Raw genomic sequence first — 18,496 nt, forward strand, 5'->3', positions numbered from 1 at the left:
GCTGAGATATGAAAACAGTGGAATATAGCATGATTGGGTTCAAGTATAAAGTCAAAACAGTGAGGAAATATCAATAAAAATCCCCTAAGGGTTCAAATAGTTGGCATGAGGCCCAAATATGGCTTTCAGCCCTAAACATGATGTTCACAAATAGATTTCAGTCAAATACATGGTAAAATAGTCATTCGGGACGGACTAAGTCACAATCCCCAACAGTGCACGTCTCCGCGCTCGTCATCAAGCATGTGCGTCACCTCAATATAGCACAACGATATGCAATCCGGGGTTTCATACCCTCGTGACATCATTTACAATCATTACTCACCTCAATCCGGTCCAAACTCTAGCCTGCGATGCCTTTGCCCCTCGAATCGGCCTCCACTCGCGTCGAATCTATCCAATATTAGAATCACGGCGTTAAAATATGCTAAGGGAACGAAGCCCAAGCGAAATAATCAATTTACAACTTAAATCCCGAAATTACCAAAACCCGACCCCCCCCCGGCCCATGTCTCGGAATTTGATAAAATTCACATCAATAGATTCCCCATCTTTCCACGAGTTCATACATATCTGCAAAAATCTGACCACAAATGGTCCCTCAAATCATCAAGTTTAGGTCTCCAATACCAAGCCCTAGTTTCCCCAATTTTAACCCTTAAATCCCATTAACTATAGCTCTAATCTGTGAAATAATTTCATAGGAACGAGTTTTAGGTCCAAAATCCTTACCTCAATGAAGTTCCCTTGAAATCCTTCTTCAAAATCGTCCAAAAAGCTCCAAAGCTGACTTAGAAATGGTGGAATATCTAAAAGTATCGCGAAGGAAGCAATTTATATGTTCTGGCCCAGGGATTTCGCATTTGCGGCCACATTCCCGTTTCTGCGGTACCACATTTGCGGTCAACGAACCACTTCAGTGGTTTCCAGTTAAGTTACCAATATCACATCTACGATGCACCAGCCGCACCTGCGCCATTGCAGGTGAGGTTCACCAACCACTTCTGTGGTCAAGCCTTTCTAGCCTTTCTCCACTCCTGTGACCAATCGGCTGCATATGCGGCGTCGCACCTGCGGTCCCCAATCTGCAGGTGTAGAAACAACAGAAGCAACAAATCTGAAGCTTCACCAAAATTCCAAACTTCTCCGTCAACCATCCGAAATTACCCCAAGGCCCCCGGGACCTCGACCAAAAACACAAACATACCCCATAACCTTATTCAAACTTATACCAACCTTCAAAACACCTCAAACAACATCGAATCAACCAAAACACATCGGATTCAAGCCTAAGTTTCCAAAATCTTCCGAATTTTGCTTTTGATCAAAAACCCAACCAAACCACGTCCGAATGACCTGACATTTTGAACACATATTCCAAATGACACAACGGAACTACTGCAACTCTCGAAATTCGATTCTGACCCCTATATGAAAATCCCACCTATCAACTGGAAAATGCCAAAAATCCAATTTCGCCAATCCAAGCCTAAATCTACTCCGGACCTCCAAAATTCATTCCGATCATGCTCCTAAGTCCCAAATTACCTCCTGAAGCTATCCAAACCATCGGAACTTACATCCGGTTGACTTTCCAACTTAAGCTTCCTCAAAAGAGACTAAGTGTCTCAAACCTTACCAAATCCTTTTCGAACCCGAGCCAACCAACCTGATCACACATAGAACCGATAGACAAAGCAATAATAAGCATAAATAGGGGAATTGGAGCTGTAACTCATGAGACAATTGGCCAGGTCGTCAAAATACATGCCTTGAAGTGCTTTCAACAAGTTGTTTTTGGGGCAACCAACTATGTTGATAGGCAATACAGTATTGCTGTATGCATAGCCACAAATAGTGGGCAGCTACAGCCATTGGGTGTTGAGCATTATTGGCCGCTGAAATCATTTAAAATGGTGTGTAACAAGGACTATTTGCGCAAGCTGCAAGTGCAAAAGAGAATGCATATACGGAACCAAATGGATGTTGGTGATACCGTTTATGCGCGTAAATATGGCATATGCTCGCAAATAGGACACGATCGTCATAAATGTCCTCCAGCTGGTGTGGGTGGCGGTGGTAATCCAGCTCCAGCTCCTGGTGCAAGTTCGTCGAATATACCCAACTATCAAGGATACACCTAGTGTTTTGTTTTCGTAATGTTTTTTGTAATAAGTGTCTGTACTTGTGTATGTTGCAATATCTATCAAATAAAATTATATTCCACAATCTTGTTACATCTTATTTTTAAACATGACCTTTTGAATTTGGATATGTATAGCGCGGTACAATACTACATTTTGTGTGTTCTCTTACCTATAAATAACGGGCGCATTGTAGTTATTTTCTGCGCTTAACAATAACCAATAGCAAATATTTCCATAAAAGCAAGGTTTTTCTTTACGCTTTAACAAATGTCTCAACCCCTATTATGTCCCAAGGTGCGAGTGCGGCAAAAAATGCATGATTCACGATTGTGCGAAGAAGCTGGACGCCGCTACTGGGCGTGTATGAACAAGTTTTATAGGGTTCCTGATGAACCTGTTTGCAATTTTGAGGTATGGATTGATGAACCATGTCAGCATGAATACTACAAAGACAAGTTGTATTCTCTTCATTGTTTGTGTTTGAAGCAGTGGAAAAGAGAGCGTCAATCCAAACGAGAAGTTGCGGAGTTGATGGAGAAACTCAAGGAGGTACAAGAAGAAAAAAATAAGCTGGAAGACAAATTTAAGTGGTTGGAGCAGAGAATACTAGGCGGTCGTGACTAAACAATGACATGTACGTGTTGAGCGTAGTAGTGTATCTTTATGTTTCCCATGTCATGTATTTTCATTAGTTGTACTGAATTTATGTTATGTTAGGTTTGCTATGTTTGTGTTTGTGTTTTAGTGTTAAAATAAAATTGTTATTAAAGTAAAATTCTTGATATTATTTACATAAAATACAAAAAAAAAATCAATGTGTCCAATAGCATGTGTGCTTCAATTCAGCTGATGGCCTAAGGCGTATCCCCTGTCGCTCGGGTACACTATCAGGATCATCCTCATCACATCGCCTCTTTATATGAGGCTGCATTGCAGCATGATCGTTAGTAGTGCTGGCAGGATCGGTAGAAAGGGTCATTGGTCCGCCAGTAACCTACAAAACAATTACTAAGCTTAGTATATGAAAATGTATATTATTAATGTATGTGTTAAGTAAAAAATATTTTCTTACCATTGTCTCGTCGGGCTCCTGAATATAAGAATTCGTGGTGTCCTCATCATCACATAAAGTGGCCTCCGTGACGGGCTGGGATGAAGCCTTAATAAGAAAATAAAAAATTAATTTATGGAAAATCATTGAGAAAAAAAATAAATTAAAATTTATTAGTAATACAAACATACCTACGCCTGTGATAGATCCGCCACACCCGACGACGATGAGCCAAAACTCAACCTGCGCCCACCATCCACGTCTCAGGTCGGCCTATCCTCAGCTGCGGTCGATAAGACTGAAAAGAACTACTCTATATTTGTGGTGAATCTCGTGCATGTGATCAACAATGGATCTGACGGGGTGACCTGCGATGCTGGCAGCTCCAGCTGAAGGCTGTACGATGGCATGCTGCTGGAAGGCTCGTCCTTCTGAGGGATGTAACCCGACTGATCATCTCCAAGATCCTCATCAGGTGCCTCAACAGGTGGATCAACAAGTGCCTCAACGCCCCTTTGCTGGGGACCACCTCCTCGCCATCCCCCACCACCTCGTGGGGCACCCCTGCCTCGTGGGACAGCCCTGCCTTATCACACCTCCTTTTTAACATCCGCCCGAGGGGGATATAAGGGAGTTTTTCCACTTTAAGTGACATTATTCGATATGGGATTATTTAATTTATTAGAGTCGCCACTTGGGATATTTATTATGGTATCCCAAGTCACCGGTTTATTTTGAATCCCAAATTGAGGAAATGTCAACTTTATTTTAAAAGTTTGCGAACCAGAAATTCTAGATAAGGAATTATGTTAACCCGGGAGAAGGTGTTAAGCATTTCTGGGTTACGTGGTTCTACCATGGTCGCTTAGCAATTTATACTTGGCTTAAATTGTTTAAACTATTCATTTTTAGGACCTATGTGCATTTACCTTTTACCGCTTTTAATCACTTGATTTATTCGTAATTAAAGAATCGAGTTACGTGTACGTATACTCATTTCTTTTGGCGCATCAAAAATCATGTCATGCGAATGTGTCCACAATTAATGACGCATTGTTTATTTATTAAGAAAGTTAGGTTGAAGTTGCGCGAACACATCTCTCGATTTGTTTTTAAAACAAAATTCGTAATTATATTACGTGAACGTATACATAATCACTATATTAGTAAGTCGAGCCTAAAGCAGACTACAAGTGTTTAAGAGGATGTGAGGGCCATAAGTTATGGGTTTTATTTATGTATGGCACACCTTAATTTTATTTTTTACAAGGTTTGTATTTCACCTAAGCAAAGTATAAGGATGCTAATAATTACTCTAATTTAGAATTCAATAAAGATCTATTAAATTGTGGACATGCTTAAAGGGTGAAAGGCTAGGCTTTTAAAATCACTTTAAAATAAAGAGCTTTGGGTTTGGTCCAATAGTATCCTATCGCTTAATTAAATTAGGAAAACCCAGCTTTAAAAGTTGTATTTGGGCTCAGAAATTGGCCCAGCAGAAAAGAACTTAAAGACCCTCTGCCCCTATTGGAATTTTGATCGAGTTTTGCCCATACTGGGCCATAGACGGGCCCAGTTGTAATTGTCTAACGTCTGGGTCTATCCACCTCTACCCTTAACCATACATACACACTTATGACAAATGAGCTTACAAATCACGTGTTTTAAACAGAAATAGAATATAAAGATTAAACATGATTTTGTACTGAAAATTAATCAACTGAACATAAAAAAATGATCCATGATAAAAAGGCTCCTAGACTTACTAAAAGTTTGGGCCTATAGACTAGGCCCAAATCATTTGAAGTTAGTCTTTCACTTGGGCTGCAAATTTAGCCCTTTTTTAATCGAATTAGCAACCTTTTGGTTCTACTGAGTGGGCTCAAAGCCCAGCTTCTTTACACCACTGCTGCTTTGTAAAATATATCAAACACATAATTAGACTCCTAATGTGTCTTAGTACATGACATTAAAACCTGATTCATTACAGTCTTCAAGTAAACTAAACAGCTTTTCAAAATCAATGCCTTACATTACAACTTATTACATAAACTAACCACATTAAGAGCTAAACTATTACAAATCTGCATGACTGACATCATGAAGAATTTCTGCCTCTTTTGGACATGATTTGTCCATTAGAGCTTGGTCTCCTCTTGTCAAAAACAGCATGATTCCATATTCCAGCTTTTGAACCTGCTGATTTGGCCAACTAGTGACCAAATCTGCAGGCAGTAGCTCATAGCCAAATAGACAAAGAAAGAAGACAAATGGCTTTAAGTAAGGGAAAGCTATCTACTCAAATAAAGGAAAGAAGAGAAAAATGACTAATGTTTCATAATCAACATTAATAACTAGAAGATTTGGCTAAAGACATAAATAAAGCTATTTTTGCAAACTAAAACTATAAGGCATTCAAGTATTAGCTAGGTTTTTCATGCTCAAACTTTTAAACTCACATGGTCAAAGTTAATCACATTCATATCAATATAAGCTAAATACTAGCATGAAAGGGCATTCACTTCTACAAATACCATTTACCCATTTGATTTTATATCATTTTAACAAGTCATTCATGGCATTACATAGAGAAAAAGCTGAGGTTAAATACCTAAGCAGCAACAACAAGACCAGCAAATAACAGGAGAAAGAAAAGAAGGAAGTTGGCTGAAGCTTGCAAGGACTGAAACCAACACAGCAGCCCAAAATCAAACCCAAACCCCAATAGTTAACAGCAGCTAAACCAGTATATCCCCAAAGAAACCAAGAATCTTCACTTTTAATTCATTTCTCAACTCATGAAGACCAGGAATATCAAGGAAAGATTTAGAGTGTTTTTGTTTTAAAACCAAAAGAAAAAGACTCAGCTCGTTTTTAGAGAAAAGCAGTAGCTAAGATTAGAGAGTATTTTAGGGTTCTTGAAATCTTATTTGTTTTAGAGGAAGGTATCTATATATAAGCTGCCTAGGATAGGTATTCTTTTGGAATATTCCTTATCATATAGCTAAAAATAGAACTGTCCTTTTTTCCACAGCCCTGGTACAGCTGTCCCTTTTATCCTATTTTCAGCATCTTTTTCAACAGCTAGGACAACTGTGCATTTTCTAGAAACTTCTCTTCCTAGATATTTTCTGAAAATTGTCCTAAGTCTTTTTAATTCAATTAAGACCCTACAGGTTTCTAATGATTTTCAATTCAAGGTAAATAAGGACCCAGCCATAAGGATTCAAGGTCCAAAAACAAATGATGTAATTTAAACACTAATATTTACCTAATCAGTAAGAAAGCTCATTTAATTAATCCTAAACAAAACACTGAATTTAAACAATTAAACCTCTAAACAACAATCAAACCAAGATTAAAACAAAGCTGTAAAGAAATCCTAGAAATTAGACTACTTAGTTTATAAATCAAAACAAATTAATTAACTAAAATCAACATTTAGGAATCTGCCAAAAACTAGTTAATTGCAGACTACAGGAGAGGAATAATCAAACAAAAATGGAAGCAAAACAAAATAGTCATGCAAGATTAAAATCATTTCAAAAGAAACTTAGGTATTAATCTAGCCGAAATAACAAAAATAGAGAAAAGAAATAAAATGGAAATTCCAACAGTTATTTTTTAAGAAGAAATCATACACTTGAGCCATGAAAAGCAAAGAAAACCTAAACATGCTGATACCCGGAAATTTTAAGAGAAGAAGAACAGAGAGAAGGATTATTACCTAAAAAGAACGAAAAGAAAGTCTTCAGATAGCACTGGATTGACACATGGGTCCCAACTTCTCCAAAATAACCCAAAATCAACGCTAATCGGTTGTTCTTGCCAAGAACAAACGACTAGCATACATTTCAGGCCAAATCGAGCCTTGGAACTTAACGAATTAGACAAATTTGGCAAAACTGAGTAAGCTAGGGTTTTTTCGGGAATTAAAAAGGGGAATTTAGGGGTAATAGTGATGAGGGAAGGCTGTGAGTTACTTGGTGTAATTTTCAAGCTATTTGGGTGATTTGGACTTTTTGGGCATCGATATTAGATTTAAGATTCGAGATGTTTAGTGATGATTCGAGGGAAATAAGTTAGAGATTTGGAAAGGGGAGAACAGGGTGGTCATAGGGTGTCGATCTGGTGGTGTTTGGAGGTGGTCCGCTGCCGTGAGGCGATTTACGATTGGCGGACCACGGCGGAGACGGCGGAGGTTATAAGGGCGGCTAGGGTTTTATTTTGAGAGAATTTGGAGAAAGAAATGAAAGGGTCTCTAGGGTTTTGGGGGGGTTCCTACACTTCAATATTTAGGAAGTGGTCAGTTGCGAGCCGTTGGATCAAAATGATCCAACGGCTGGGATTGTATGGGGATCAAACGGTATCGTTTTGGACGATAGGGAGACGGACCGTGTATGGCTGGTTTGGGCTTGGGTTTGGGTTAAAATTTGGGCTGGTTTTGGCTTAAAGATATGGCCCAAATTCAAAATTTAAACCCCTCAATTAACCCCTTATTTCCTTTTTTTTCTTTTTGTTTTTTTTTCTTTTTATTTAATTAAAATCTTAAATTAAATTCCTAAATTAGTCTAAAATTGTAAAATTAAGCCAAATATCTAATTACAATAATTATAAAATTACTTGATCCTAAATTAAAAGAGAAAAATCACTAATCTAAAAATTAAAAGGTAAAAAATGTCAAAATTAGCCATTTTGTTATTTTTATTTTTTAATAAAACAAATAATTAACCTTAAAAATGTAAATGCAATGCATGGTATTTTTTGGTATTTGTCATGATTTTAATAAAAATTAAACATGCACAAAAATGCAAAAAAAAAATAAAATCCTACAAAATTCATATAAATTGGCAAATAATTGGAAAAAATCTATTTTCTTGGATGTTATAGGTGTAATTCATATAGGGAAAAAATCACATGCTCACAGCTGCCCCTCTTTGCTCGGAACATGAAGGATTTTCGGACAAAGATAAAATGAACAATTACGAGCGGATTTTGCCTGTTTGAAACTCCATGAGAAACTTCTTTTGAAAAAGTCTGACTGAACCTTGCTTCGGAGGTTGCCTACATATCCTTGGCTATAAAAGAATCAAGTCAGTGTAGTTCTGAAAGTTTTGATAGCTGGGACTACCGGGGAACTGTGATTTCACTGATGTTGCTATTGTTTCTGCTTGCTGAGCTCCTTATTACACCGAAATAAAAGATGAAAAGCTAAACTAGCTAAGCCTATCAACTTCGAGTTACAAGATTCCTATATGTAAACCTTCTAAAGCTTGATCTTGAGCCTTGGAGGGTTCTTCCTGCAGACTCTGATCTGAATCTTGATGCTTGTTAGTTGCAACCATTGGTTCATTCTTCTTCAGCTTTTCAGATCAAGGTGGGACATGCAAAACTTGTTACTTCAATCATATCTTGGGTAGTTCGCATCTTTTCTCCGTTTCTATACTTAGAGTTCAACTTCTTTTCCTGTTCTTTTTTCTTTTATTTGGGTTGAGACTTCTTCTTTTGGTCATCTCAAACCTTGTGCCTCACGGTAAAAACTTGTTTAGGCACCAAAGCAAACAAATGAAAGAAATTTTCTGCCCCAGTTTTCACTAGGAAAATTTCGTGAATTATTGTACCAAAATCTAAACTATTTCTTTATTGAAAGCAATTAAAATCGGGATGGTGTACCCCTGAGAAAAAGAAATTACGGAATGGAGACCCTATATCTAAAATGCAATCAAATGGGGATCGGAGGCCCCAAGTTGGGAAGATTACCAAGTTATGCTGGAGAAATGACCGGGTTATGCCAGAAAATAAAAAAAAGGTCATCGGGTTATACCGAAAAAGAAAAAAGGTCTACGGGTTATGCTGGGGAAGGTCGTCGGGTTATGCCGGAAAAGAAAAAGGTCTGCGGGTTATGCCGGGGAGGTCCACGGTTTATGCCGGGAAAGTCATCGGGTTATGCAAGAAAAGAAAAAGTTCCTCAGTTATGCCGTGGAGGTCCATGGGTTATGCTGGGAAAGTCATCGGGTTATGCCGAAAAAGAAAAAGGTCTTTGGGTTATGCCGGGGAGATCCACGGGTTATGCCGAAAAAGTCATCGGGTTATGCCGGACAAGAAAAAGGTCCTCGGGTTATGCCGAGGAAGTCCAAGTTTTTGTCAGGAAAGTCACCGCATTATGCTAGAAAATAAAAAGTTCCTCGGGTTAAGCCGGGGAGGTCCACGGGATATGCCGGGAAAGTTATCGGGTTATGCCGGAAAAGTCATCAGGTTATGTCGAAAAAAAAAAAGGTCCTCGAGTTATGCTGAGGAGGTCCACGGGTTATGCCGGGAAAATCATCGGGTTGTGTCGGAAAAGAAAAAGGTCATCGGGTTATGCCGGGGAGGTCCACGGATTATGCCGTGAAAGTCATTGGGTTATGTCGGAAAATAAAAAATTCCTCGGGTTATGCCCGGGATGTCCACGGGTTATGCCGGGAAAGTCATCGGGTTATGCCAGAAAAGAAAAAGGTCTTCGGGTTATGCCGGGAGGTCCACAGGTTATGCCGGGAAGGTCATCGGGTTATGCCGGGAAAGTTATCGGGTTATGCTGGAAAAGAAAAAGGTCCTCGGGTTATGCCGGGGAGGTCCACAGGTTATGCCGAGAAAGTCATCAGGATATGGTAGAAAATAAAAAGGTTTTCGGGTTATGCCGGGGAGGTCCACGGGTTATGCCAGGAAAGTCATCGGGTTATGCCGAAAAAGAAAAAGGTCTTCGGGTTATGCCGGAAAATAAAAAGGTCCTCGGGTTATGCCGGGGAGGTCCAAGGGTTATGCCGGTAAAGTCATCGGGTTATGCCGGAAAAGAAAAAGGTCCTCGAATTATGCCGGAAAAGAAAAAGTTCCTCGGGTTATGCCGAAAAATTCATCGGGTTATGCCAAAAATGAAAAAGATCCTCGGGTTATGCCGAGGACAAACTAGGGAGTGGAACCTATAATGAAAACGACTACCAGTTTATGCTGGGAGTGACTAGGGAATGGAACCCTATGTTGGAAAAGATGTAGATAGAGATTGGGGACTCTAGGCTACCATGATTTTGAATTTTTATTCTTTTTTTTTTACTTCACCTTTCATTTTATTTAGGGGAATGCATGAAGAGTTTAAAAGGACTTCCCTTTTCGGGTTAACTTTTTGTTGCAGAACCATTTTGGTTTCTACATGCCTTGCTTTTATTGCACCTGCTTCTTGCAGGATTGTTTTGGACTGCACCTGTTTTCCTGTTTTCGAATCAAAGAACAATTTGTCAGTTTGAAACGGTGGTTGATTTTGTGGCCTTGATTGTTTTGAGCACTTGATCTTGGCCCAACTCTTTCAATGAAAATCTCCATTGCTCGCTGGCTTTTTGGAAATCTGTCTCTTTTCTAAACCTAGGGATCAGGACTTTCCAAAATTTCACATGATGGTTAGCTCGTGTGGGTCTTGGCCTTTTCATCTTATTTTACCTTTATGGGCACATGACTTTGGATTTCTTTCCTTTTCAATAATTTTGACTCTGAAGCATCGGCCATCATGGCCAGTCGATATCGACTTGATGCACCTGCTGAGGCTAGGTGCTTTCCTTGCATTTTAACTTTTGTCAAACGAAACCCTGTAAAAACCAATCATGCCACCTTTTCTTTGTATTAGTTTCAGAGGAGAATTTTACCGAAAGGGATTCAAAGAAAATGTGAATAACGGGCAGGATAATGAATTTAAACGAGAAATGTCCCTTTCAGGGAAAGGAAAGAAGGACTTATCTGGAGTGCATGCAGACTTCAATAGACATGACATGCTTCTTGGACTGGATACTCGATCTGTGCACACCATCCAACTCTCATAAAACCCTTCATAATTCATATCTCAAAACCGAGAAACCTTGCATAGGATTTTTATCAGTGCCGATGGTTGTAAGGAATTCCTTTTTCGATCAGTGGAGCCCTTTGCGGGTTTTCATCAACTGACCTCTCTCGTTTCTCTTCTCACCGTTGCCTTATAGTGCTCTTTGTGAGTTTTCACTAACAAGACTCTCTCATTTTCAATTTCTCTGTTCACCATCGCCTTACGGTGCCCGTGTGGATTTTCACCAATAAGACTCTCTCATTTTATTTCTCTCATTTGATTGTATCAGATCCAAGTAATCAACATCCTCCCATTTTGAACATCTTTACCGATTGATCAGAAGAACTTTGAACGGATTTAGGGTAAAAAGAGTTTGGATTTAATTACAACTTTGGAACCTTTCAGACGAACCGTCGCCGATCAATTATAAATTCTGTCCCAGTTTCAACTTTGGGGTGAATATGGATTTTTGTTTTGGTGTGACTGAACCCTAGAGAGAGGCTGTCTACGTATCCTTTCAGAATCAAGTCAAATGTAGTTCAGGGAAACTCTTTTTTTACAGATGTTTTCGGGTTCCAAAGAGGGTAATCAAATAAAGGTAATCGGCTCAAAGGGTTAGCAAAAGGTTGAAGTGTTTGGGGTAGCGGGAATGAAAGCCTTCGTCATCCCAATCGTATAATATCGGTACCGCAGAAGGGTTAAACGTAACATCTTTTGACCGTGTCTACATTGACAGTTGTTTCAGGGTTATTTCCTTCAATGTCTCCCAAGTATAATGCCCATTTCGGCAACAATTTTCTTATAATGTATGGGCCTTTCCAATTTGGAGCGAACTTTCCTTTTGCTTCCTTGTGGTGTGGGAGAATACATATCAAAACGAGTTGCCTACTTTAAAGTTCCTAGGCCGCACTTTCCTGTTGTAGGCACGGGCCATTATTTGTTGATACAACTGCCCGTGGCAAACTGCGGCCATCTGCTTTTCATCAATCAAAGTCAACTGTTCTAAACGGGTTTTGACCTACTCACTATCTTCAACCTCAGCTTCAACAATGATTCGAAGAGATGGAATATCAACTTCTGCGGGTATTACGGTATCAGTGCCATAAACCAATATATATGGTGTTGCTCCAACTGATGTACGCACGGTTGTGTGATATCCCAACAATGCAAACGACAACTTTTCATGCCATTGTCTAGAACTTTGAATCATTTTTCTAATAATCTTCTTGATATTCTTGTTTGTTGCTTCAACAGCGCCATTAGCTTGGGGAAGATAAGGGGTAGAATCCTGATGTGTGATCTTAAATTGCTCACATATCTCCCTCTTCAAATGATTATTCAAATTTGCAGCATTGTCCGTAATGATAGTTTTAGGAATACCAAAACGACAAATGATGTTGGCGTGCACGAAGTCTACCACTTCTTTCTTAGTGACGACTTTGAGAGTGACTGCTTCAACCCATTTTGTGAAGTAATCAATGGCAACCAATATAAATCTATGCACATTTGAAGCTTTTGGCTCGATTGGCCCAATGACATCCATACCCCAAGCAACGAACAGCCACGGTGCTGACATAGGATGCAGTTCTAAAGGTAGTGCATGAATCAGGTCACCGTGTACCTGACATTGATGACACTTTCAGACAAAATTGAAGCAATCTTTTTCCATAGTCATCTAGTAATAGCCTACTCGAAGGATTTTCTTTACAAGGACGTATCCATTCATATGGGGACCACACACTCCTGCGTGCACTTCATTCATGATTCTTCCGGCCTCTTGGGCATCCACACATCTTATAAGGTTCAGATTTGGAGTCCTTTTGTACAAAACCTCGCCGCTCAAGAAGAAACCACTAGAAAGCCTTCTAATGGTTCTCTTTTGGTCTCCACCAATTTGCTCGGGATATTCTTTTGTTTTCAAGAATCTTTTGATATCATGATACCATGGCTGAACATCAGGCTCTATTTCAACTGTGCCGCAATAACCATGTCTTTCTCGAATTTAGATTCCAGTGGGTCAATGTGGACATTTCCTGGATATGGTAACATCGAGGCCAAAGTGGCTAGTGCATCGGCCAACTCATTGTGAAATCGGAGGGATGTACCTGAACTCGACGGATTTGAACTGCTTGCTCAGATCTTCCACATGTTGTATGTACGGAATAAGTTTGACATTCTGAGTTTCCCATTCTCCCTGAGCTTGTCGGATTATCAAGTCTAAATCTCCCATGATTAATAATTCTTCCACCTCTTGGTCGATTTCCATGTTCATGCCCATAATGCAGGCTTCATACTCGGTAGTGTTATTTGTGTAGAAAAACCAAAGCCGGGCTATGACCGTATAGTGCTGACCAATGGGCAAGATCAAAATTGCCCAATCCCGACACTTTTTGCATTCACAGCTCCATCGAAGAACATTTTCCAAGCGTTGGTGTCTTCTGAGATTACCTCAACTAAATTTACTTCCTCATCCGGAAAGTAAGTACTCAAAGGCTGATATTCATCCTCAACAGGATTTTCAGCTACGTGATCCGCTAAAGCTTGAGATTTCATTGCCGTGTGGGTGACATAAACTATGTCAAACTCAGTGAGCAAGATTTGTCATTTCGCTAACCTCCCCGTGGGCATCGGCTTTTGGAATATGTACTTCAAAGGATCCAACTTAGTGATGAGGTAGGTGGTATAAGCCAACAAGTAATGCCTAAGCTTTTGAGCGACCCAAATTAGGGCGCAACAAGTTCTTTCCAACAAAGTGTATTTGGCCTCATAACTAGTGAACTTCTTGCTCAAACAGTATATGGCTTGTTCTTTCTTCCTGTTCACATTGTGTTGCTCGAGAACACACCCAAATAGACTCTTTGGGTGGGACCAAGACTGGTGGATTCGACAGATACTCTTTGATTTTGTCGAAAGCTTCCTGACACTCATATGTCCATCTAATCGTCACATCTTTCTTCAACAGCTTAAATATGGGTTCACATGTGGAAGTCAACTGAGCAATGAATCTGATGATGTAATTCAACCATCCCAATAGACTCATAACCTCTTTCTTGGTTCTCGGAGGAAGCAAATCCCGAATAGACTTTATCTTTGTTGGATCTAGCTCAATGCCCCTCCAACTGACTACAAACCCCAAAAGTTTCCCATATGGTACTCTAAATGCACACTTAGCTGGATTTACTTCAAGTTATACTTACACAGACGCTCAAAGAACTTTTTCAGATTCCGAACATGGTCGTCCTGTGTTCTTGATTTAATGATCACATCATCCACATGCACCTCGATTTCTTGGTGCATCATGTCATGAAATATGGCAGTCATAGCCCTCATGTAAGTTTCCCCAGCGTTCTTCAAACCAAAAGGCATAACTCTGTAACAATAAGTGCCCCAGGGTGTGGTGAAAGCTATCTTTTCCGCATCTTCTTCATCCATCAACACCTGATGATATCCAGCATAACAATCCATGAAAGACTGTATCATATGTTTGGCACAGTTGTCAACAAGGATGTGGATGTTCAGCAAAGGGGAGTTGTCTTTGGGACTTGCTTTGTTCAAATCTTGATAGTCAACACACACTCGGGTTTTCCCGTCTTTCTTTGGCACTATGACAACATTAGCCAACCATGTGGTGCATCGAACCACTCGGATCACACCCACTTTCAATTGTTTGGTGACTTCTTATTTAATCTTGTCACTGATATTAGTTTTGAACTTTCTCTAGTTTTGTTGGACAGGGGGATGACCGGAGTAAGTTGGCAATTTGTGCACCACTAAATCAACACTTAATCTTGGCATATCATCATAGGACCAAGCAAACACATCTTTGAATTCGAACAAAAGTTGGATCAATGCATCCCTAGTTCTTTCATCCGTGTGAATGCTTATCATGGTTTCTTGGACCTCTTTTGAACTACCCAAATTAACTGGCTCAGTTTCATTTAAGTTTGGCTTAGGCTTATTCTCAAATTGTTCCAGTTCTCGATTTATTTCCCTAAAAGCCTCATCTTTATTGTATTCTGGTTCTTGATTCATTATTTCACAATTAGACAACGCATTAGGATCTGGGCATGAAGTCTACAAGCCTGACATGTTATTTTGTCCGCATTATTAGAACTGAAAGAAGAAATAAGAAAAGTAACAAAAATCAGAAATAATAAAGAAAGAGATTCATAGACGATGAAATATTGATTTCATTTCATTGAATTTGAAGATATAAGAGTTTACATTGGAATTTTAATAACAATAAACCAAAAGAAACATTGGAGTTACACCCTGAAATAACTCGGAATGCAGAAAAGGTGGCAAGACTGGACTACCAGGATTCCCGCCTGACTGGGAACGGAGTAACCTTCCAATTTTGAAGCTTGGAATTGGGCCCCATATATTGGACCTCAGCAGTGCTCGATCCTTCACCCGGCTGGACAATGTGAGCCTCGTATAACATTTGCCTCATTGCCGCATAGATGTCCTCAATTTCTTTGGCTGTAAAGGCCTCATCTTCTTCCTCTATGTACCTTGGTTTAACAAAAGTTCTAGTAAGATGCGGGACCGGCTGAGGTAGAACCCATCCGTCGTTCTTACGTTCTTTATCCCATTTCATATCAGCTTCTATATCTTGGAAACCGACACCAAAGAAGTTCTTACTAGCAGTCAAGGTGATGGGCTCCATAATGCCTTGAAAAGATGCCCCGAGCCCTTTCCTGGGCTTGTAGCCATGCCTGATCATCTCACTGGCAACCATGATTGATGCATTGGACAAAAAGGGTTGAGGACACGGGGTTCCTTCCTCACATTGGTCTGCGACCACAATCTCAAAATCTTGGTAGACTATGTGCTCGCTACCTTCTTTAGCCTCCAGACATGGGACTGACGGGTCCCCATAAATTGATTGCTCATCTTCTCCATGAACTACAATTTCCTGATCTTCATGTTCAAACATAACCATTTGGTGTAGAGTAGAAGGTACGGCCCCTGCCGCATGGATCCAAGGCCTTCCTAAGAGAAAATTTTAAGAAGTGTCCATGTCTAAGACCTGAAATGTCACTTCAAAATCCACAGGACCGATAGTTAAGATCAAATCAATATCACCTATTGTGTCTCTCTTGATGTCGTCAAATGCGCGCACGCAAACATTGTTGGGCTGTATTCTCTCAGTCCCAATTTCCATTCTTTGCAAAGTTAAGAGAGGGCAGATGTCAACCCCAGATCTGCCATCTAGCATGACTCTTTTCATATAGTACCCTTCACATTTAACTATCAAATGAAGAGCTTTGTTGTGGGTGTCACCTTCCGGGGGCAAGTCATTTCTACTAAATAAAATCCGGTTGACTTCAAAGAATCGTTCCTCCATTCTTTCCAATTGCTCAACAGTGATCTCGGCCGGAACATATGCCTCATTAAGGGTTTTTATCAGCACTTTCTAATGTTCACTCGAGCTTATGAGTAAAGACAAAAGTGAGACCTAGGAAGGAGACTTACGGAGTTGGTCAATTACTTCGTAGTCCACAGTTTTCATCCTTCGGAAGAATTCCTCTACCTCTTCGGCACTGACTGGTTTTTTAAGCGGAAAACACTTCTGTTTGGCATTGTTCGCTTCTTCCGGATTGAGATACTTCCCCGATGGGTCTATTTCATTCACTTCCCCCATGATTTATTTTCCCTTTTATGTCACTACCTCTTTGTTGTAGTTCCAGGGGATGGCAGCAGGATCTTTCATGGGCTTCTATGTGCGCGGCTGATAATCATGGGCTCAGTCAGTCTAGGTGAAATTACCGGCCCCCGTGCCACATAAATCCCCTTTGGTACATACCTCTTTGGTACTGTCAGCGTGACATTATTTTGCTCAAACCTTTTGGGGGGACTCAACACAAACTATTCTTTCCTGGGTGCCTTGGGAACATATTGAATGGCATCTTTAGGAAGCACTACCCTGGTCTTGGTTTCCACGACCTTTTCTACGCTTTGAGGAATGGGAATTCTTTTCTTCTTATCCTTAGATTGCTTTGTCGCCGTTTTGGTCTTCTTTTCAACATAAACAATAGCAATGATAGCTTTCGAAGCCGGTTCAAACACTTTGTCTTCACAGATCATCCCAAAAACCGACCCATTGTTGTGATCTAGTAATGGGTTGTTGGTTACATTGGGGACCTCTTCATCTCTTAGCACTACCTGTTTTTGTTCTATCAGGTTTTCAACTATCCTTTTTAGGGTCCAACAATCCTCAGTGTCATGCCCTTCTATCCCTGAATGATAAGCACATCGGGCACCATGTTGGTAGGAGGGCGACTCTGGATTTTGCCTATTTAGAGGTACGGGCTGCAACAGACCCATTTGGACCAACTTTGGGAAGAGGCTGGAATACGACTCACCAATGGGTGTGAAATTTGTTCTTCTGGGTGGCTCACTAGCATGAGCATTATATGGTACATTATTTTGTGGGGGACAGGGATTATATGGAGCTTGGTGAGGAGGGTTATTTTTAGGAGGTGGAGCTCGATTTTGGTTAAACTGTTGTTGTGGCTGAGCGTATGGCTGGGCATCCATCACCGTATAAGGCTGAGGAGTCATATCATAAGCCGCATCCTGGTTAGGATAATAATATTGTGGGGTGTTTGGAGGGTAGTAACCTTGGGGCTGACGAGGGTTTCTCAGACTTGAAGCCACCATTGCCACTTCTTCTTTCTTTTTTTGATTTGTTGTACCCCCTGACCTGCTCTGGATTGCTTGAGAAATAGCTCTTATAGCCGACTAGCTCAGGATGCGACCCGTTTTCAAACCATTCTCTACCATTTCCCCATTTTTTATGGCTTCCGCAAATGGCTTGCCCATAACGGACATCACGTTTTGGAAGTAATCAACCTCTTAGGCTTGCAGGAAGACACTGACCATCTCGGTCTCATCCATTGGGGGTTTCACCCTGGCAGCTTGTTCACGCCACTTGACAGCATATTCTTGGAAGCTCTCCGAAGACTTCTTTTTTAGATTAGATAGAGAATTTCTGTCTGGAGCTATATCTATGTTGTACTGGAATTGCCTAACAAATCTCGAGCCAAATCATCCCATATGTGCCAGTGAGATATATCTTGATTCATATACCACTCGGATGATATGCCGACTAAACTCTCTCTGAAATAAGCTATTAGGAGTTCTTCTCTTCCACCTGCTCCTCTTAATTAATTGCAATACCTCTTGAGGTGGACTATGGGGTCCCCCTGTCCATCATACTTTTCGAACTTGGGAGTCTTAAAATCCATGGGCAGGTGAACATGTGGGAACATACATAAATCAGCGTAGGATACGCTCTTCTGGCCACTTAAACCTTGTATATTCTTGAGGCTCTGTTCCATGCTTCTCATTTTCTGAGTGATTTCCTCTTGCTCAGGATTCTTTGTAGTTTTCTCTTGTCCTGCGGTAAACTCATACCGAGGTTGTTGAGGGTAAGAATTGGTGGTAAAA

General features: G+C 40.3%; 1 protein-coding gene across 1 annotated transcript; it reads right to left on the reverse strand.

Moving 5' to 3' along the window:
- Nucleotides 1–12,059: 12,059 nt before the first annotated feature.
- Nucleotides 12,060–13,594, reverse strand: LOC138889660 (uncharacterized). Its single transcript, XM_070172994.1, has 4 exons — nucleotides 13,490–13,594; nucleotides 13,147–13,388; nucleotides 12,750–13,032; nucleotides 12,060–12,662 (listed from the first exon to the last, which is right to left on the reverse strand). Exons 1-4 carry the CDS (start codon nucleotides 13,592–13,594, stop codon nucleotides 12,060–12,062), a joined length of 1,233 nt encoding a protein of 410 aa, XP_070029095.1.
- Nucleotides 13,595–18,496: the final 4,902 nt, after the last annotated feature.

Source organism: Nicotiana sylvestris, chromosome 4, assembly GCF_000393655.2.
Source record: "Nicotiana sylvestris chromosome 4, ASM39365v2, whole genome shotgun sequence".
In the NCBI taxonomy this organism is placed as follows: domain Eukaryota; kingdom Viridiplantae; phylum Streptophyta; class Magnoliopsida; order Solanales; family Solanaceae; genus Nicotiana; species Nicotiana sylvestris.